Here is a 22,165-nt window from a genome sequence, read left to right on the forward strand (position 1 = left end):
CATGAATTCTGTGACCCCAGTGACATCTCGTTAGCGATGTCGCTGCGTGTAATGGGGCCTTTAGTGCTGTATTGCAAAGAAGAATGGGCAAACAACTCAGCCTTTAAATGTGCAAAGCTGGTAGAGACATATTCCAAAAGACTTGCAGCAGTAATTTCCACTAAAGGTGGTCTTACTATAGACTCTGGATTGAGGATTACAAATGCACATCACAATTTTCAGATTTAAATTTTTACAATATTTAGCAAACCATGTATTATTTCCTTTACACTTCACAAAGACTTGCTATTTAGTGTTGGTATATCACCTAAAATCCCAATAAAGGATCATGATTGAAGATACTTGTTCTAATGTCAGTTGGCACGTTCCATTAGGACGTGAAGTGTTGTGAAGGGAAGCAAATTGTCTACCAATTTTGTTAGCCTGACATACAAAATCAGGAAGGTTTAGGTTTGATCTGTCCTATCAAAGGGGGGTTTTCATCTCCAGCATATATTATATACTCAGGATATGCTATGAAAGCTTGATATGTGATTTTTGTTACCTCCCGAAAACACTGTCTAGTGATAGAACTGGAGCTTTGTTTTGCATCGGCTAGCACTCTGAAGACATCCTGTGCTTGGTGAGATATGGGTACTTATAATCATTTGGGTTTTTTTTTTTTTCCTAGGACTTGAGACGATTTCTGTACAAAAAACTTCCAAGGTAAGTTATATCCATAGTGTTTCAGATGACAACGTTGTTATTATGTAATTATATTGAATAATTGGTAGGCTTCTACTCACAAGTGTGTACTAATGGCTGAATGACAAGATGTCTGCCCTCCTACCTGTGGAGATACTGGTGTCTTGGAGTCCTTTAGGCTATGTGCGCACGTTGCGTACTAGCCCTGCAGAAATTTCTGCAGCGATCTGAAGAGCACACGTGTGCTTCAAATCGCTGCAGAAAATGTCCGTAGAGAAAAAAAAAAAAAAAGCCGATTCCATGCGCTCTGCATGCAGCTCCTGCCATAGACAGAGCAGGGGCTGCCGGCAAAGCGCACGGAAGAAGTGACATGTCACTTCTTAGAACGCGCGCTTCGGGCAGCAGCCGAAGCTCTGCGCTCTAATACACCACGTGCGCACGGCTCCTGCATAATCTTCATAGATTATGCAGGGGACGCAGGACGCATGCAGTTACGCTGCGCTACAAAGCGCAGCGTAACTGCATGTAATTGCGCTACATGCGCACATAGCCTTATATCTGATACAGGTGTCCAAGTGTTTGCTCATTGACAGTGTCCATTCTGGTGGCGTGATTACAAGGTTTCTTTTGTGTGATAAGTAGTGTTGAGCGGATCCGAACTGTAAAAATCCGGATCTGCGCGGTTTCAGCGTCCGATCCGGGTCCGACCCGGACGCGGAATCCGGCTGCACGATCCAGATCCGGGACTTATCTTTCTTTTCTTATCTTTCTTTTCTTATCTTACTTTTCTCTCTTTTCTCTTTCCTTCTTTCTCTCTTTTCTCCTCTTCTTTCTCTCTTTTCTCTCTTTTCTCTCTTTTCTCTTCTTTTCTCTCTTTTCTCTTCTTTCTCTCTTTTCTCTCTTTTCTCTCTTTTCTCTCTTTTCTCTCTTTTCTTCTCTCTTTTCTCTCTTTTCTCTCTTTTCTCTCTTTTCTCTCTTTTCTCTCTTTTCTCTCTTTTCTCTCTTTTCTCTCTTTTCTCTCTTTCTCTCTCTTTTCTCTCTTTTCTCTCTTTTCTCTCTTTTCTCTCTTTTCTCTCTTTTCTCTCTTTTCTCTCTTTTCTCTCTTTTTCTCTTCTCTCTTTTCTCTCTTTTCTCTCTTTTCTCTCTTTTTCTCTCTTTTCTCTCTTTTCTCTCTTTCCCATGGATCCGCCGGACCCAGATTATTAGAAGTCCGCTCAACTCTAGTGATAAGTAATGACTGTTACTAAAATGCCCTTTTGATTGCTTTCAGTGTTGAAGGACTTCATGCCATTGTAGTATCAGACAGAGATGGGGTGCCTGTAATTAAAGGTAAGGAACAGGCTTGTACATGTTTATCTGCATGCAATTCTGCTGTGATGTGGCTCTTGACCCATGTACCCACCCGTATGGCCAGGTTGCACATTAGATGGATGGCTGTTAGGTCCTTGTGTGCACATCTGACAGTACATGTCAATAACGGAACTCAAAACGGTACAGAAACTTGAGCCGTAAAAATAATTTAGAGTAAAGTTATGTCTCCATGTTCAGGATTTTTCTTTTTTTATGCTGTGTTTGAAGCCAAAGCAAGAAATGGAGTATAAATGGTAGACAATTGTATGCAAATGATTGATCTCTCCTTTTTTTTTGTAATATGTATCACCTGGGTTTGACTTCAAAACGTGCATGTGAATCTGATTGTGGAAACCCCTTTTATTATTTTTGATGGGGGCAAAGGGGGTGATTTGAATTGTTTAAGTAATTGCTGCTATCAGTGTGAGAGAGCAACATTTAAATGGCTTAGGCTCTGTATGCACTAGACCGTTTTACCCGTGGATTTCCCGCCGAAATTTCTTGAGAAATGTCTGCAATCTTTGTGCAGACATTTCCCAGCAAATTCTATGAAAAAAAAAAATAGCTGTGCGCACTGTGCGGATTTTTCTCAAGAAATTTCCTTGAGAAGAATTTCTCGAGAAAATTTCTTGAGAAAATGAGCATATCCATTATTTCCGCAGGTACCCTGTGGATTTCGGTAGTACAGCCTGCAAAATCCGCAGGGAATCACCCGCGGGAAAATCGCGGCAAATCCGCATGCGGATTTGGTGCGGATTTTTTCCGGAGGTCCGGAAATCTTTCACTCCCAGAAGTTTCTCAAGAAATTTTCTTGAGAAACTTCACATTTCTAGTGCGCACATAGCCTAAATGGAACAAATCAGAGTAAGCTGTTAGAGACAGATGCTGGTTGTATAATACAGCCAGCATCTTCCATGAGTGCTTAGCAGCTCAGCTCGCTCCAAATACAGGTGTACTGGTATGTCCATTTGCTCTATGGTGTTAAGGAGCCGTGCCACATGACACAACGCCAAATCAGAACCTCATTTGCATATAGAGGTTTCAGGGTTCTTGCCCCTCATCAGTGAAAAGTAGAAGACTGAATTTTAGAAATGTTCACATACACTCATTGTTGTTTTCTGTGTAATCAGTTGCTAATGAGAATTCCCCTGAACATGCTCTGAGGCCTTGTTTCCTATCCACATTTGCACTCGCCACGGACCAGGGAAGCAAGCTGGGGCTCTCCAAAAACAAAAGCATCATATGTTACTACAACACGTATCAGGTAGGTAAGACTGTAGACCCAGTATCACTTTGTGAACAGTGGGCTGTGCAGGAATAAGATGCATTGATTTAATTAACAGGCCACTCACTGAATTTGGCGCATCTTACAAGTTGTGTGCCCTCGACTGAAATGGTACTCCAGTCAGTAACATTGCTGGCATAAAAAACACTAGCATTATTTATAAATTTGATGGGTGGGCGTAGCGATGCCCGATCGTACACTAACCCTTCTCATGTTTGAAATTGGCATAGACTTGCCAAAAGAAAAAAAATTTGCACAACTCCGCATTGCTCAAAAATGTTATGCGTTTTCAAAGTATTTGTGGCCAGTTTTCTGGCGATAACACTGGGATGAATTGCCCCCTAAATCTTTTAGCCCCATTTTGTTATGGCAGTTGAGCAATAAATATATTATTTGCTCCATTCTCTTTTTGTAAGTGCTGCTTCAGTCTTCATGTGCACCATGCCATCCGCATTGATATTAGCCAAATCCCACAGTCTTTCTCAATGCGTCCCTCACATTGAAAGTGTTTTCTTTTCTCACTGTATAGTAAAGCATTATTTGTATTAAAATAATTTTTTGTTTTAGGTTGTCCAGTTTAACAGATTGCCGTTGGTTGTGAGCTTCATTGCTAGCAGCAATGCCAATACAGGTAGGCGTTCTTCTGTATTATTTACATATCTAGCCAGATGAAATGTGCATTCTATTTCTGTTGGTGAAGGGGGAATATGCCACTGGGAAGCAAAAGGTAAAATGCAAACTACCCTGTCCCCATTAACGTTAAATATTTCCTCAATCTTGTCAGACTTGATGAGATTCGATTATTAATCCCCTCGGGTAGTGATCCCAAACATTACTGACCTTGAGTGCCACATTCAGCTCAGAGGGTCCGGGACCCACATCCAGCTCTCTCTCCTCACAGTAGTGACACCCAGAGACCCCATTACTGGTATAACAACCAAAGCTTTTCCAAAGAAACACACTGAGGTAGTATACAAAAATCCAGGGGTTTCACCTTACTCCCATTCAGATCTGCTCTTCTTTGTGGGGCTACTCGCAAAAGTCACCATCTGGAGACTTGCTCTTCATAGATATTTGCTAGACGTGGTGCTAATGCACCAAGCTGGAAGACAGCCAAGAGCCACATATCACGGGCCCGTGAGCCACATGTGGTTCCTGAGCGACATGTTGTGGACCCCTGCCCTAATGGCTCATGCAGACGACCATATTTTCGGTCCAAGTGCAGTCCGACAAAGCATTGGTTTGCACGTGAACCACCGTTATTCAATGTGGATGTGAGGAAAAGAATTGCGGTATGCACGATTTTCCTCTATAAATCTGATCCCACTTGGCCATACATGCATATGGGTCTGTGAAAAAAATCCTACCGCACCCGGATAAGATCAGAGTTTAGTCCGATTTTTTCCTCTGATTGAGAGAATGTACAAGATGGAGACATTTTTTTTTTTTTATTCTTCCCCGCATTTATTAAATTGAGCTTCTCAGGCAGTCCCCCTTTACAAACAGCCTGATAGGCTGCAGATTTCAATTCTGAAAATCAGCATATTATAGAAGTAGCAAAGTGGATGAGATGTTGCCAAATTTTATCCACGCACTGCATCACATTGTATATATTTTTTTAATTTTATTTTACCCCTTTAAAAGCGATTTTTTTTTTTCCTGGACTATGCGGGTGGCCTAATCTTTGGAAAGATAGCACGTCCACCATTTGGCAGAGTGGAGGCAGGTTCCATGGGAACAGATTGCTGTAGCCCTTTCACAGTGACATACAATTAGTAGTGACAGTCTGGTACTTCTATCTGCTTCTTCAAATGCTTGCTACATACATTTTTGAGCAATATTTGCTTGTTTCATTCTGAAGAGTGTAAAACTACTGCTATTGCTACTCTGTTCAGACCTCATAGCTAAAGTGACCTTCACAGCAAACCTTTACCTTAGCGGGGTTGTCTGGTGAAAACCAGATAGGTGATAATCTATTGGTCAGTGCGTGTCGGACCTCTTGGGATCTACACTAGTGATGAGCAAACACTACCATGCTCAGGTGCGTCTACTCGTAATGAGCAGTCGGACGTGCTTGGCTTGTGTACAAAGTATAAAGGAAGTGAATGGGGAACTCAAACATTTTTCCAGAACATCTTCAAGAAAAATGTTTGCGTTCCCCATTGACTTTCATTATATTTGGTACAATAAAAGACAGAGAGGGCGCTCCTGTGTGAAAACTGATAAGAGTAAAACAGTGTGATGGACACACTCACCTGGTACTGTTGTACATCAGGTACAATGCTGGGGAATTAGCCGTAAGGAATTGCAAAGTGCACTGCTTGACATCAACGGGAGAACCGGTCCTTTCAAGCCCACAGGAGTCCTGTCCTAGGTGGCTGCTCACACGATCGACAATCCCACGTGGAGATCACAGCCGCCGGACCAGCGCTGAATTACAGCTCCTCCTCTGGGATGGACGGTCCCGTGAGTACGATGCCGGTGACTCACCAGCCCTTCAGGCAAGCGTTTGATAGATGCAGACAAATCCCGGATTAGCTGCAGCAGCCCCGTGAGCTCCACATGGAGATAAGAGTCAGGGAAAAGGAGAGAAAAAAAAAAAACCACGGTGTGGCTGCGCTGCTAAAGATGAAGATAGAGTGATGGGTTTAAGGATTTTAATATAGGTAATGGTGCCACAACACGTCTCGGGGATGCATATTCCCCCTTCCTCAGCCTGAGGAAGGGGGAATATGTATCCCCGAAACGTGTTGTGGCACCATTACCTATATTAAAATCCTTAAAACCATCACTCTATCTTAATCTTTAGCAGCGCAGCCATACCGTGTTTTTTTTTTTTTTTATTATATTTGGTACCCGAGTCAAGCTCGTCCGAGCATCTGACTGCTCCTTACGAGTACCAAGCTCCCAAGCATGATGGTGCTTCTCATCACTAATCCACACCTATCGTACGGGGCACTTTTATCCCCATTACAATGGAGCGGCAGTGTGCGTGCTCGACTTCTGCCCCGTTTATTCCCTATGGGTCTGCTGAGCGCTGTACTTATTTTCTGGTAGCCTAATAATGAATGGAGCGGTGATCAGACATGCACATTACTTCTCTCTTCCAATGAGGATGAAAGTGCCTCAATTTGCCACTGGTGCGGATCCCAGCAGTTGGACACCCGCCGATTAATAAGTGATCACTTGTTTTCACTGGAGAATTCATTTAATTAAAATGTATGCGTATTGTGTACTCGTAATAAAAATGTGCAACCTACTCCAGTAATAATTACACTGCCCAGCAAATGCCCTCAATAACTGGTCTCCGACACACTGAGCACCATTTCTACCATATTGTTCATCTGCACTAAGATTGCGCAGTGGGCTAGTCATCACTGACCGGTTATCGGCCACTAGCAAGCTTCACAACCGGCTCATAACAGGTCATGCTTTAGTTCTGTCCGCATTATATTCGTTTCTTTTTGGAACTGGGATTACAGGTTCACTTCAGGGATAAGCAGCTGGAATGTACATAGAAATATGGACTTGTGCTTTCAGATGTCACCATTTTACTAATACTTTTTTTTTGTTTTCTTTTTAGGTCTAATCCTTAGTCTGGAAAAAGAGCTTGGCCCCTTGTTTGAGGAGCTGCGGCAAGTGGTGGAGAATTCTTGATCTATGTGGCTCTGAGTAAATCATGAACTTGTGGTGTGCAAGGAAAAAAAGAAAATTGCCATTTCCAAAGCAATGAATTGTTTATTACTTGTAGTTCTTCCGGTGCACTGAGTAATGTTCCTCTCTGCTATGGAAGTGAAGAAGAACGTCTGTATTAGGGGGCATCAATCCTAACATTTGACATTCACCCGAAGTGACAGACTGGCGAGGAGATGAATCCTGTTGTGGTTCCACTGGGCAAATAACCAACTAATTCCTTAAAAATAGTGTATTAACACAGTATGAGACATGTATTTGTATCGGTTGTATTCTCTGTTGCTTTTCTATCCAAAACCACATTAAATTTCAACTTGCTGATATTAAACATGCTGTGTATTAGGACTTTGTGTCCGCAGAACCATTGATGAAATGTGTGAAAGCTTCTCCGTGACTTCTGCACACCTTTGTAGACATTTTCACAACTACTTAAAATGACTGATCTGCAGTGACAGGAAAAATCCAGAAGCAAAACGCTATAAAGCGCTGCAGAATATGTTGGTGCTATAGAAATAAAGATGATTATTATTTGTCCACGTGCACACACAGAGGATTTGGTGAGGTTTTTACCCCAATATTTGTAAGCTAAAACCAGGAGTGGGTAAAAAATGCAGAAATGGTGCTAGTTTTTCTACAGCGTTAAATGAAAAGTAATGCCTCCACCTTCATAACTCCTTAGCAGATGGCAGCACTGGTATGTGTCAGGTCCTGGACTGTTCAGTAGGCTAATCTATCTCTCCAGTTGGGAAGCCTTAGTAATGAATGTAAAGAATGGAACCCTGCGCAGACGATCAGTCAATGCGATTTAAGCAATGTGCTGTCATTGAATTCTTGACAGCAGAAGGTGCAAAGATCAGAAAAAAAATGGGCCTCCAAGTCTTGTGCTACAGGTCAGAAGTAAACCAGAAAAAAATCATAAAAATGAAATAATTATTTATTAGAATACTAAAAAACATATAACAGCACTGCTTTTTAGTATTCCAATAAATATTTTTTTTATTTTTTTTTCATTTTTATAAGTTGTTTTTTTTTTTTTTTCTGGTTACTCCTGACTAGAGTTGAGCGAATCGGTCATAATCCGGGTCCGGCGGATCCGGAACGGGTTGCCGCTGAAGTCCGGATCCGATCCGGAATATGCGGCCATGTAAATGAATGAGGAGCCGGATCCGGGACGAGAGAGAGAAGAAAAAAAAGAATCCCGGATCGTGCACCCCGAATCCTGGGTACTGGTCGGACTCGGATCGGGCGCTCAAACCGTGCGGATCCGGATTTTGCGGATCCGGGTCCGCTCAACACTACTCCTGACCTGTAGCACAAGACTTGGAGGCCCATTTTTTTCTGATCTTCCATGTTCATTCAGCTCACAGTATTGGGTGGAGCGAGCGGTCTAGCAGCAGCGGTCAGGTGTGCTATCTGTCCGGCAACTGCCTGGTGGAAGGAGCGGTTATCAGTGGCTTGCAGGCAGCGAAAGAGGAGCTGAGGTTGCCTCTATGTGGAGGAGATACATACGATCAGTGAGACACCTCTTATTCTACTCTGCACCTCCTAGACTGTCCCGTGCTTGAAGTGAGGGAACGATCTATTGAATTGATGTGCCCATTGAGGTACAGGACTTACGGCTGGAGATCTGGAGTATTAAGGAATGGAGGTGAGGAGAACCTACTATATCAACAGACCATGAGAGATGGATACTATCAGGCTTTTATCCAGCATTGTGCCTGTTCAGCACAACGTGAATAGGTGAGTGGGTATGTTACCCAACCACTTTCATTCACTTGTTGGCTACTAATTACACACAGGGAGCACTTTCTCTTTTTTTGTGGGTTTGATAGCAGAATGTGTCACCCCAAAGGATATTCATCAGAGTGTGGAAGCCGTTTATGATGATTGTTGATGTGAGCACTGTCCGTCATTGGCCAGTAAGTCTAAAGATGGTGAGGCGGCAACGTCTGACTTATGTGACAAAGAAAAGAGTTGAGAGAAGAAAGGCGTGCACACAATGGTGATTCTTCATGTGCAATTGTACGGGTGAGATCACTTACGCATAGTTCATGGAAATACACTGCACACTTTTTGCTTTGCAAGTAAAAAAATTTTTTATTTATAGGAGAAATCATAAATTTTAACACGACCAATTTCTAAGTTTCAGCTCAAGGAGCTTTGTTCACGAGGTTGCTAGGAAAAAAAATAGTGTCTAAATACATATTTACAGATATATATACAAAACATATACCGTATGTTCTCAACATAAATTTTGTTTGAATAAGCATTTTCTCTGACGCCTCATTGGGGGACACAGGACCATGGGTGTTATGCTGCCTATCCATAGGAGGACACTAAGTAGATGCAAAAGCAGTATACACCCCCTGGCCGGGCCAGGCAACCTCAGTTTTAGCTTAGTGTCTATAGGAGGCACATCTCTGCAGACTACTGCAGCAAGAATTTTTTGTTTTTAGAGGGCGGCGGTTCCTTCGGGGACCGATTTCCCAAAACCATCAACAGGTGGGAACACGGAGTGTTGCCTCCCCGTACCACCTCCTGCGACGCTGGATCCTGGGCTGTTACTCACTGGATGACAGGTCTCATGGCACTGATTTTCCAGAGCAGATGAAAACTTCCTCAGCCCCTCTTGCAGGCTCTGAGTTGATATTCGCTCCGCACAAGCGTGACCAGACTGCCATCTCCACAGGAGTTGAGGTGAAATCATTCCGATTTTTCCAGAGCAGATGAAAACTTCCTCAGCCCCTCTTGCAGGCTGAGGTGAGAATTCAGATTTTTCCAGAGCCCCAGAGCATTCCTCAGTCCCTCTGGCAGGCTCCGAGTTGATACACGTTCTGTGACCGGGCACAGCAGGCGTCAGAATCTGCACACTGGCTCCGTGACAGGAAACTGGAGCAAAGGTCACACTGACTGGATGCACATGGGCTGTGATTGCAGACACCTGCAGAGCATTCCACCTGTGGCGGGGGGAGGGGACAACTCCCTGGACTAAGTGCACCCGCAGCTGCGGTACACTTATAGAGTTTTTCTGTCCACCATTGTTGTGCAGGGCTGGAGGGGGGAAGGGGAGTCCCTTCCCACCATTTTTTTGTTTATTATATTTTCTCACGCCTTCTTGTCAGAGCTAAGCCCTGCCCCCTACGACACTCGATAAGCCACGCTCCCTCACGAAAGCGCGTGTAACCCTCCTCACACAGGATCTGCAGAGCATTGCTCCCTCTTGTGATCAGAGCCTGTGGGTGTCTCTCAGAGCTGGTTTCCTCCTTCCCATAGGAACTGTGACGCAGGAGGGGGAAAGGGTCATCAGGGTTCTGGATGAGTTATAGCCTCACTTACATATTAACTCTGCAGAGCATTGCTCCCTCATTACAATCAGAGTTTGTGGCTCATCAGCCAGGGGCTGCAGTCACATGTTTTATGCCCAGCACAACTACAGCAACAACTATAAGACTATTAATGTATCCTGCCACGCTGAGCTACTAGGGGATGATAGCACCTCTTCCTTCTGTGAGTCCGGTGCCTTTGTAGCCCCCCCCCCACCACCACCGCAGCAACCGCTGCCAGCCCAGAGCCTACGGCTCCCAGTCCCCCAGAATGGGCACAGTTCCCAGAACCTGGTGCTGGCTATGCAACATCGTCCTACACCCCTCGGGGCCCCTGGACAGAATGCAGTCTGATGACACCTCTATAGAGGGTCCTTCTGATAAGAATCAGCCCTCTGCTTCACCAGTTGCAGATTAGAAAAAGGGCATGACCCCCATGGGTCTCCCTCTGGGGTTCACAGATGGGGTTCTCCCACATGTTCCGCGGTCTCTGAGGAGCTGGAGGAAGGGGAATGATGTTTGTACCGGGATGATTCCTTGGTTTCAACCTCCCCGAGCGATCAAGCTGCGATGGACTCCCTTATTGCAGCAATCTACCAAAACTCTGCATGTGGAAGATCTCCCATCCACTACTATTGACCCTGCAATCTCCTTTTAAAAGGGTGAAGAAACTTCAAAAAAAAAAAAAAAAAAGAGCTTTTTGACGCCGCTTTGGTATCCGTAAACTCATGGAGTCCCGGTACCCCTTTGGCTTAGCTGTCTCTAAGGGCTCGGCCGATCCGGCCTCGGTGGACCCTCACCCAGCTTCCACCTGCCTGAAGGACCCTCCTGTCTTTTACTTGATGGATCCAAAACACCACGAGGCCTTCTCCTCAGCAATCCACTCCCTCCAAACGGCGGGGCTGATGGTACCTGTTCCGGACGGCGAGAGGTTCAAGGCTATACCTATCATGGTCGCCAAAGAAGGACGGGTCAGTTCGTCCCATCCTGGACCTCTAACACCTGAGCAAATATGTGCACGTAAGGAGATTCAGAATAGACTTCCTAGGGTCCATTATTACCTTTATGGTCGAAGGAGAATTCCTTGCTTCCCAAGCTATCAGGGACGCGTACCTGCACATACCCATCACTCCAGCTCACCAAAGTTTCTCCGCTTCGCAGTTCAGGACTTCTTATTTTCATTTGTGGCCCTACCCTCGGCTCTGCCACAGCACTAAGGGTCTTAACTAAGGTCATGGCGGCCGCCATGAGTGCCCTTCACGCCAGGAGAGTGGCTGTTCTGCCTTGCTTGGATGACCTCCTCATCAAGGGCTCAACCAGCGTGCAGATCTCTGTGGGCACCCAATCCCGCTTAGGGCGGCTTCTGACTCCAGTCAAATCATCCCCGATCGTGTCAAAATCCATCACCTCCCTGGGCATGTCCCTGGACACTCTTCGGGGCTTGATATTTCTCCCTCAAGTCAAGGCGACCGCTCTACAACAGGTGGTACACTGCCCTTTACGTACTCCTGTCACTTCATACTGAATCGTATGAGAGTGCTAGGTACGATAGCGGCGGCTATAGAGGCAGTGCTGCTCGCTTAGCCACACCACCGCCCACTGCAGCTTGCGCTTCTAGCTGCCTGGGACAAGAGCCCCTTTTCCTTGGACGAACTTTTCACCTGACACCTTCAGTCAGGTATGCGCTTTACTGGTGGCTTCAGTCCTCTTCCATATCGAGGAGTTTTGCTCCCCCAAGTGGACTGGCTACTCCTGACCACGGACGCCAGCCTCTTAGTCTGGAGAGCAGTTGACTGGCTCCACACTACTTCGGGACGTTGGACACCCCAGGAGTCTTCCCTTCCCAGAAATCATCCTGAAAATCAGCGCGATCTTCTCGCGCTCAGGTCATTCCCCTTTTCTGCTAGCAGGTCGTTTGATTCGGGTCCAATTGGACAATGCAACAGCTGTGGCCTATGTCAATCAGCAGGGAGGTACCAGCAGCAAGACAACTTATCTCGAGGTCCTCAGGATCCTCACCTGGACCGAATCGACGGGTGTCTGTGTTTTCACCGTTACACATACCGGGAGTAGAAAACTGGGTGGCGGACCTTCTAAGTCGCCAAGGCCTGGCCATCTGAGAGTGGTTTCTCCACCCAGAAGTGTTCCCACACATCTGCACTCACTGGAGTACACCAGACGTGGAATTAGTGGTGCTCTACAAATAAATAATAATAAATAATAATCTAATGGCCTCAAGGTTGAACGCAAAGGTACCCGCGTTCTTAGCCAGGTCACGTGACCCACAGTCCATTGGCGCGGATGCTCTAGTCTCCTGAAGTAGTTTCCGTCCAACTTACATGTTTTTCGCCTCTGCCCCTGCTGCCGCGAGTAATCAGGAAGATCAAGGCAGAAGGAGTCCCGGTGATACTAATAGCACCGGACTAGCCCAGGTGCGCCTGGTATGCTGAATTAGTACAATTGCTCATGGCACCTCGTAAGCATCCCAGACTTGCTGATCCAAGGGCCCATTTCCCATCAGAACTCCAGAGCCCTGAAGCTGACGGCCTGGCCATTGAGACCTGGACTTTAAAAAGAGGGAGATTCTCTCCTGCGGTCATCTCCATCTTGTACAGTGCCCGAAAGCCGGCCTTCATCCCATATTTACCACTGTACGTGGAAAACTTTCCTTTTCCAGTGCAGGGAATCTAATGTCCAACCTATGCCTCTGGCGATCCCCAGAATTCTTGTTTTTTTTTTTTTTGTTTTTTTTTTGCAGTCAGGTTGCAAAAGGGGTTGGCCCTCAGCTCCCTTAAGGGGCAGGTTTCATCTCTCTCAGTATTCTATCAATACCGCCTAGCTTGAAATCCACAAGTCAAGACTTTCCTCAAGGGTGTTTCCCATCTAGTTTCCCTGTATAAACGGTCGCTGGACCCATGGGACCTCAATCTCGTTTTGGACGGTGTCCAGAGGTCCCCTTTTGAACCTCTTAAGGAATCTTCTCTTGCTCTTCTCTCCTGAAAGGTAACATTCTTAGTGGCGATTACGTCCATCAGACAAGTTTCGGAACTGGCATCACTCTCTTGCCGCGAACCCTTTCTGATCTTTCATCAGGACAAGGTGGTTCTACGCCCCCTTCCGGATTTTCTTCCGATGGTTATTTCCCCGTTTCATATGAACAAGGACATTGTTCTGACTTCCTTTTTGTCCACACCCAGTCCATAGGGTGGAAAGGTTTCTACATTCGCTAGATCTTGTGAGGGCTCTCAGATAATATGTACCCAGGACAGCCCCTTTAGGAACATAGACTCCTTGTTTGTCATTCCTGAAAGGCCTAAGAAAGGACAGGCAGCTTCATAGGCAACGCTGGCTCGCTGGATTCGCTCTGCGATCCAGGAAGTCTACCGCTTGCAACTTAAGCCTATTCCTAGTGGGCTGCGGACTTATTCCACGCAAGCAGTTGGCGCCCCTTGGGCCATTAGGCATCAGCCTTCAGTGGAACAGAGGTGTAAGGCTGCGACCTGGTCTTGCCTACATACTGTTTCAAAGCATTACTGAATCCATACCCAGGCTTCGGCTGAGGCGAACCTAGGTAGGAAAATTCTGCAAACGATAGTGCAGTACCTATCTCAGTAGGAGCTCCTGGCTATCTGGGACTGGTTCCTAGTCCTTGGGTTGCGTTGTTTATTGTTTACCCACCCATGGACTGCTTTAGGATGTCCCATGGTCCTGTGTCCCCCAATGAGGCGTCAGAGAAAAACGGATTTTTGTGTACTCACCGTAAAATCGTTTTCTCTTAGCCATCATTGGGGGACACAGCACCCACCCTGTTGCCCTGTTGGGCCTTGTTTCTCTCAGTACCTTATTTGGTTATGACTCTTTTTTTCTCATGTTCCTCTGTTGAGAAGTTTTTACTGTTTTTTTCTCCTACTGCTTGTGTACTAAAACTGAGGGTGCCTGGCCCGGCCAGGGGGTGTATACTGCAGAGGAGGAGCTATGCTTTTGCATCTACTTAGTGTCCTCCTATGGATAGGCAGCATAACACCCATGGTCCTGTGTCCCCCAATGATGGCTAAGAGAAAACGATTTTACGGTGAGTACACAAAAATCCGTTTTTTTTAAATTGAGACTAATCTCCCAATGTGAAAATGTATTAATATAACACTTAGCACTTAGTTTAGAAGATATGATGTACATTAAACAGTATAACGATCCAAAGAATTTTTTATACATGGTATACAAGCATATAACGATCAATCAACTTTTACATGTGATATGGTTAATGATATTAGAAAAATTGCATTCAAATAAATTAGGAAAGAGGACGAGGGTAGAAGAAAAGGTAGTGGTGATAGTCTTGTAGGACAGTTATCTGCTACCTGTTCATGCTGATCTCCTTGGCATGTGAGGGTTTTTAGGTAGTGAAGGTTCCTGTAACATTGAGTAAAAGCTAGGTTAGAAAATGTAAATTAAAAACATATATGAAGAGGAGGGAGAGAATGGTGGTGTATATACACTGCTCAAAAACTTAAAGGGAACGCTTATTAACTGAATAAAACCAAGTTAATTAAACTTCTGTGAAATCAAACTGTCCACTTAGGAGGCAACACTGATTGACAATTTCACGTGCTGTTGTGTAAATGGAATAGACATCAGATGGAAATTATTGGCAATTATCAAGACACACTCAAAGGAGAGTTTCTGCAGGAGGGGACCGCAGACCACATCTCAGTACCAAATTCTTTCTGGCTGATGTTTTGGTCACTTTTGAATGTTGGTTGTGCTCTCACACTCATGGTAGCATGAGATGGAATCTACAACCCACACAAGTAGCACAGGTAGTGCATTTCATCCAGCATGGCACATCAATGCGAGCTGTGGGAAGCTTTGCTGTGTCTGTCAGCGTAGTGTCCAGAGGGTGGAGGCACTACCAGATTACGTGGAGGGGGTTGTAGGAGGGCAATAACCCAGCAGCAGGACTGCTACCTCCACCTTTGTGAAAGGAGGAACAGAAGGAGCACTGCCAGAGCCCTGCAAAATTACCTCCCGCAGGCCACAAATATGCATGTGTCTGCACAAACTATTAGAAACTGACTCCATGAGGATCGTATGAGGGCCCGACATCCACAGATGGGGATTGTGCTCACTGCCCAACACCATGCAGGACACTTGGTATTTGCCACAGAACACCAGGATTGGCAAATTCGTCACTAGCACCCTGTGCTCTTCATAGATGAAAGCAGGTTCACACTGAGCACATGTGACAGACATGACAGAATCTGGAGACGCCGTGGAGAGCGATCTGCTGCCTGCAGTATCCTTCAGCATGACCGGTTTGGCAGTGGGGCAGTAATGGTGTGAGGTGGCATTTCTTTGAAGGGCCGCACAGCCCTCCATGTGCTAGCCTGACTGCCATTAGGTACTGAGATGAGATCCTCAGACCCCTTGCGAGACCATATACTGGCGCGGTTGGCCCTGGGTTCCTCCTAATGCAGGACAATGCCAGACCTCATGTGGCTGTAGTGTGTCAGCAGTTCCTGCAAGATGAAGGCATTGAAGCTATGGACTGGCCCGCCCGTTCCCCAGACCTGAATCTGATTGAGCACATCTGGGACATCATGTCTCGCTTCATTCACCAATGTCACGGTTGCACCACAGACTGTCCAGGAGTTGTTGGATGCTTTAGTCCAGGTCTGGGAGGAGATCCCTCAGCAGACAATCCATAACCTCATCAGGAGCATGCTCAGCCATTGTAGGGAGGTCATACAGGCACGTGGAGGCCTTACAATACTGAGCCTCATTTTGACTTGTTTCCACTTTCATTTTGTGTGTCTTCAAATCCAGGCCTCCATTAGTTAAAACATTTCATTTCCATTGGTGATTTTTGTGTGATTTTGTTGTCAGCACATTCAACTTTGTACAGAACAAAGTATTCAATGAAAATATTTCATTCATTCAGATCTAGGATGTGTTATTTGAGTTTTCCCCTTAATTTTTTAAGCAGTGTATGAATGAATGGAAGTTACCTTTGTTAGGTGCACAACTCCCATGCTTCTGTTGTCCTTGATGTAACCATGTCCTCATGTGAATGTATTGGCTAGCTCCTAGCGTTCGTTGATTGGCCCTAGTGGGGAAGTGACATCACAGTATAAGGCCGGTTTCAGACATCCGTGTTTAATCAGGTACAAGCCACATGCATGGTTATAGTCATACAGTTAGGTCCAGAAATATTTGGACAGTGACACAAGTTTTGTTATTTTAGCTGTATACAAAAACATGCTCAGAAATACAATTATATATATAATATGGGCTGAAAGTGCACACTCCCAGCTGCAATATGAGATTTTTCACATCCAAATCGGAGAAAGGGTTTAGGAATCATAGCTCTGTAATGCATAGCCTCCTCTTTTTAAAGGGACCAAAAGTAATTGGACAAGGGACTCTAAGGGCTGCAATTAACTCTGAAGGCGTTTCCCTCGTTAACCTGTAATCAATGAAGTAGTTAAAAGGTCTGGGGTTGATTACAGGTGTGTGGTTTTGCATTTGGAAGCTGTTGCTGTGACCAGACAACATGCGGTCTAAGGAACTCTCAATTGAGGTGAAGCAGAACATCCTGAGGCTGAAAAAAAACAAAAAATCCATCAAAGAGATAGCAGACATGCTTGGAGTAGCAAAATCAACAGTCGGGTACATTCTGAGAAAAAAGGAATTGACTGGTGAGCTTGGGAACTCGAAAAGGCCTGGACGTCCACGGATGACAACAGTGGTGGATAATCGCCGCATACTTTCTTTGGTGAAGAAGAACCCGTTCACAACATCAACTGAAGTCCAGAACACTCTCAGTGAAGTAGGTGTATCTGTCTCTAAGTCAACAGTAAAGAGAAGACTCCATGAAAGTAAATACAAAGGGTTCACATCTAGATGCAAACCATTCATCAATTCCAAAAATAGACAGGCCAGAGTTAAATTTGCTGAAAAACACCTCATGAAGCCAGCTCAGTTCTGGAAAAGTATTCTATGGACAGATGAGACAAAGATCAACCTGTACCAGAATGATGGGAAGAAAAAAGTTTGGAGAAGAAAGGGAACGGGACATGATCCAAGACACACCACATCCTCTGTAAAACATGGTGGAGGCAACGTGATGGCATGGGCATGCATGGCTTTCAATGGCACTGGGTCACTTGTGTTTATTGATGACATAAGAGCAGACAAGAGTAGCCGGATGAATTCTGAAGTGTACCGGGATATACTTTCAGCCCAGATTCAGCCAAATGCCGCAAAGTTGATCGGACGGCGCTTCATAGTACAGATGGACAATGACCCCAAGCATACAGCCAAAGCTACCCAGGAGTTCATGAGTGCAAAAAAGTGGAACATTCTGCAATGGCCAAGTCAATCACCAGATCTTAACCCAATTGAGCATGCATTTCACTTGCTCAAATCCAGACTTAAGACGGAAAGACCCACAAACAAGCAAGACCTGAAGGCTGTGGCTGTAAAGGCCTGGCAAAGCATTAAGAAGGAGGAAACCCAGCGTTTGGTGATGTCCATGGGTTCCAGACTTAAGGCAGTGATTGCCTCCAAAGGATTCGCAACAAAATATTGAAAATAAAAATATTTTGTTTGGGTTTGGTTTATTTGTCCAATTACTTTTGACCTCCTAAAATGTGGAGTGTTTGTAAAGAAATGTGTACAATTCCTACAATTTCTATCAGATATTTTTGTTCAAACCTTCAAATTAAACGTTACAATCTACACTTGAATTCTGTTGTAGAGGTTTCATTTCAAATCCAATGTGGTGGCATGCAGAGCCCAACTCGCGAAAATTGTGTCACTGTCCAAATATTTCTGGACCTAACTGTATGTGTGACATATGTGTTTGCATACGTGTGACACATACCGAAGAAAACACGGGTCTTTGAAATAAAAAGATTTTCTATATTCACCTGTATCCAGCGCTGTTTTCTTCAGCTCTGCTGCCTCCCACTCCTGACCGCTGCTCATTATACTCATTGATTATTCACTGCACTGAGAATCTGGAGCATCGTGAGGACAGCATTGCGGGGACAGGTGAGTATTCAGCAAGCAGTGTGTGCGCAGTGACGTCCAGGAGGTCATTGGAGTTCCCAATGAACTCTGATGACACACCCCGCGCTACAGCTGGGTGTTAGAACGGTGACTTCACGGATTCATTAGAGTTCATTGGGAACCCTGATGACCTCCTGGACGTCACTGTACACACACCGCTTGCTGATTACTTACCTGTCACCGGCGATGCTGTCCTCCGGGATGCTGTCCCTGATGCTGTTCCGTGATGCTCCGGCATCCAGGTCCTCACTGCTTACGCATGCACGCACACACCTGGATACTGCTCACCTGTCCCCAGCGATGCGGTCCCCGCCACTGAAGTCCCCAGTGCTGCTCCTGCTTCCAGCTCCTCAGTGCAGTGAATAATCAATGAGTATAATGAGCGGCGGTGAGAAGCGGGAGGCAGCAAAGCCGAAGAAAACAGCGCTGGATACAGGTGAATATAGAAAATCTTTTAAGTAAAAAGACCCGTGTTTTCTCCAGTATGTGTCACACTGATGTCACACGGATCACATCAGTGTGTGATCCGTGTGACACCTGTGCTGCCGGAAAAAAACCGAACACGTCTCCATGTATTTGTGCGGGGCCAAAAGGTGTCACACGGTCTGTGTGAAAACACTGCCATGTGAGTAACTGCATAGAATAACATGGGTACATGTGGCATCTGTGTTAAAAACGGTTGTCACACGTACCTGAAACACGGACGTCTGAAACCGGCCTGTGTAGTCAGGGACACCAGTACTTGCGCATTGGAGGGCGTCTGGGGAACCTGCTCCTGTGTGTGCAGCACTGTAAGATAACATGTATCAATGTCTGCGCGCTAGAAGGCGCTTGAGCGATCGGCGGATGCGTACTTGCCACCTTCATTTGTATGGGAGGACGGCGTAAGGGAGTTTAACAAGATCTTGAGTCTGCGCACTGGAGAGTGGTTGGCGCATGCGCATAACGATGGATGTATGCTGGTATATTAGTGCGTCCTGGTGGCCATGTTGATGGCGGCGCATGTGCGTTTGGTAAAACTAGCGATATGCTGATAAGATGAGGGTGTTGTGCTAGGAAAAATATGGTATCGCATTAGTAATGTGTGTGTGTATATAATTGGGATTGGTTGAGAAAGTAATGAGTTAGCTGATTAATACATAACTAGTTTTTAAGAAAGAGCATATTCAGGTGTTGGGAAGAAATGGTAATCTAAATTAGTGGAGTGAAAGGTGTATATATAGAAAAAGCATATACCAAAGGAGATCTGTTAAAGAATAGTGTAATATGAAATTAAGGTGATAAACAGATGAATTTGTGAATTAACAGGTTTTGCTTGTCATGATGTATAGTAGTACTAATGTATTGTAGATTATGTGTAATAATAATTCATATGGATGTTATAGAAATGGTAATTCACGCTTATGTGTATAGGTATAAATGTGTAAAACATGCAAGTATAATGTAGGTAGATATGTTTAAAGTAGAGTTAATGCAAAACGTGGACAGACAGATTCAAGATGATTTTCAGATCACTCAGAAAGAAATTGCAAGTGTAATCAACATTTCACAAGAAACAGAGTGTCGACGTCTCCCTTGACCTCTTCAGAAAACGTATTAATCGTTGGCAGAAGTGTATCCTATTGTCTGGTGATTGTGTGCAAAAGGGAATATTGGTAATTAAAGAGCACATTCTAATTACTTTTCATTCAACCCTCGTATTCTACTTTTCCTCTGACTGTCCCACTCCTGGCTTTGGGTTACAAATGCAGAGTTAAAAAAACCTCATCAAATACTCAATGTGTGCACGTGGACTAAGAACGATGCCATCTTCCCCTGCTTAGTCATCCTGTGTCACTATAGAAGGCGACTGATCATGTTGAGTGCATACTGTATATCGGGGTGAAGCTACTGTCCACCTTCCTACTATCCACTCACTTTACAATATATGCTGGTAAAAAAATTGAAGAAAACATTAAGTTTTATTATTTTATAGTACTAAAAATAAACACAAATTCTTAGCTACCCATTTTAGTCCTATTATGTACTTTCAACCCAGGGCAAGGCCACACAGCAATGGCAATGGGGAGAGCTCAGATACGTGTAGTAATACACATCTCACCCCTAGATGTCAGTATTGGACCATTGTGAAAAGTTATTTTTTGCAAATTCTATGCTTGCTTGTACAGTGCTTGTTTTACTGTAGTCTTAACGGTAACGTTTCTTCTTTGGGAATGCTCGTTAAAGGTCGATATTGACTTCTAGGATTGCTACTTCCAATAGAGGGTACTAGAGTTCCAGTCCCCTTTCTGTCTGAAGAGACAATTTGCATGTTTTACTGTAGTTCATCTCACTGTCACAATTGTCTTGTGACTATCTGATGCTTCTATTTTTATAACAAATCTGTCAGCATGTTTTTGCTATGGAATCTAAGACCAGCATGATGTAAGGCAGGGGTGGGGAACCTTTTTACTGCCGGGGGCCATTTGGAATTTCCTACTAACCTTTGGGGGCCGCACAACATTATCAACTTGAAAAATAACCCTGCTATATTTGGTCAAACGATTAATTAACTCACCCCTACTGTGGAGGCAGGAGCTGCTTCTCTTTAGTGCGACTGTGATGTTCGGTGATATTGATCATCTTGTTTCTCAGAGCTGCTTTTCCAGGTTTGTCTCTGTCTGGAGATGCTGGGGGCATATACATCACAGGAGGGGCTGGGACATATACATCACAGGAGGGGCTGGGGCGCATACATTACAGGAGACACTGGGAGTACACATCACAGGAGGGGCTGGGGCATATACATCACAGGAGGGGCTGGGGCATATACATCACAGGAGGGGCTGGGGCATATACATCACAGGAGGGGCTGGGGCATATACATCACAGGAGGGGCTGGGGCATATACATCAGTAGGGGGGCATGGACAGCCCTGGTGGTGGCACAGACAGCCCTGGTGGTGGCACAGACATGACTGGGGACAAGGACCGCACTAGGTGGCATCACGGACCGCACTAGGTGGCATCACGGACCGCACTAGGAGGTAGCACGGACCGCACTAGGAGGCAGCACGGACAGCAATAGGTGGCATCACTAGGGAGACACAGACAGGTCTGGGGGAGCATAGACATCAACAGGAGGGCACGGACTGGGGGGCATAGAAAGCAGTGGGAGGGTACAGACAGCAGTAGCGAGTTCAGAGCACTGGGGGGTACACAGTACTTTGGGGTGGCACACAGCATTGGGGAGCACGGACAGCATAAGGGGGGCACAAACAGCACTGACCGTGGCATGGACAGCACTGGTGGTAGCATGAACAGCATTAGGTGGTGCGGACAGCACTGGGGGGGCATAGACATCACCCAAAGGGTACAGACAGCACTAGGGGGGTACGGACAGCAGTGGGGGGGTTACACAGCGCTGAGGGGGTACACAGCACTGGGGTACACACTGTACTAGGGGGTACACAGCATTGAGGGGTACACACAGCACAAGCGAGTACACAGCACTGAGGCTGAGCTGGGAGGGGAGGCAGCGATGGGTTGAGTACTCACAGTGAGGGGGAGGGGGGAGTCACACTCACAGCAGGTCCGGGAGGCTGGTAAATCTGCTGCAGCTCTTGTGTGATTTATCGCAGCGTGCTGCCCCGCCCACCAGAGCAGACTAGCACAGTCCGGGGGTTAAGCCTAGAATGTATGGGCTGCAGTCAGGTCCTGGAAGTCAGGATATGGATAGAGCCCGTACATTCTAGCATCTTCCCTCAGGGCATCAGGCAGTG

The 22,165-nt window shown here is 45.5% G+C and overlaps 1 protein-coding gene across 1 annotated transcript in view; it reads left to right on the forward strand.

Moving 5' to 3' along the window:
• Nucleotides 1-7,340, forward strand: part of LAMTOR3 (late endosomal/lysosomal adaptor, MAPK and MTOR activator 3) — a 31,130-nt gene extending 23,790 nt beyond the window's left edge. Inside the window, exons 3-7 of the mRNA XM_075336885.1 lie at nucleotides 671-705; nucleotides 1,955-2,013; nucleotides 3,165-3,298; nucleotides 3,887-3,950; nucleotides 6,903-7,340. Of these exons, the coding sequence (XP_075193000.1) occupies nucleotides 671-705; nucleotides 1,955-2,013; nucleotides 3,165-3,298; nucleotides 3,887-3,950; nucleotides 6,903-6,976 (366 nt within the window). The 3' untranslated portion in view covers nucleotides 6,977-7,340. The remainder of the gene's footprint in view (nucleotides 1-670; nucleotides 706-1,954; nucleotides 2,014-3,164; nucleotides 3,299-3,886; nucleotides 3,951-6,902) is intronic.
• The last annotated feature ends 14,825 nt before the right edge of the window (nucleotides 7,341-22,165 follow it).

This window comes from Anomaloglossus baeobatrachus, chromosome 1 (genome assembly GCF_048569485.1).
Source record: "Anomaloglossus baeobatrachus isolate aAnoBae1 chromosome 1, aAnoBae1.hap1, whole genome shotgun sequence".
Classification (NCBI taxonomy): domain Eukaryota; kingdom Metazoa; phylum Chordata; class Amphibia; order Anura; family Aromobatidae; genus Anomaloglossus; species Anomaloglossus baeobatrachus.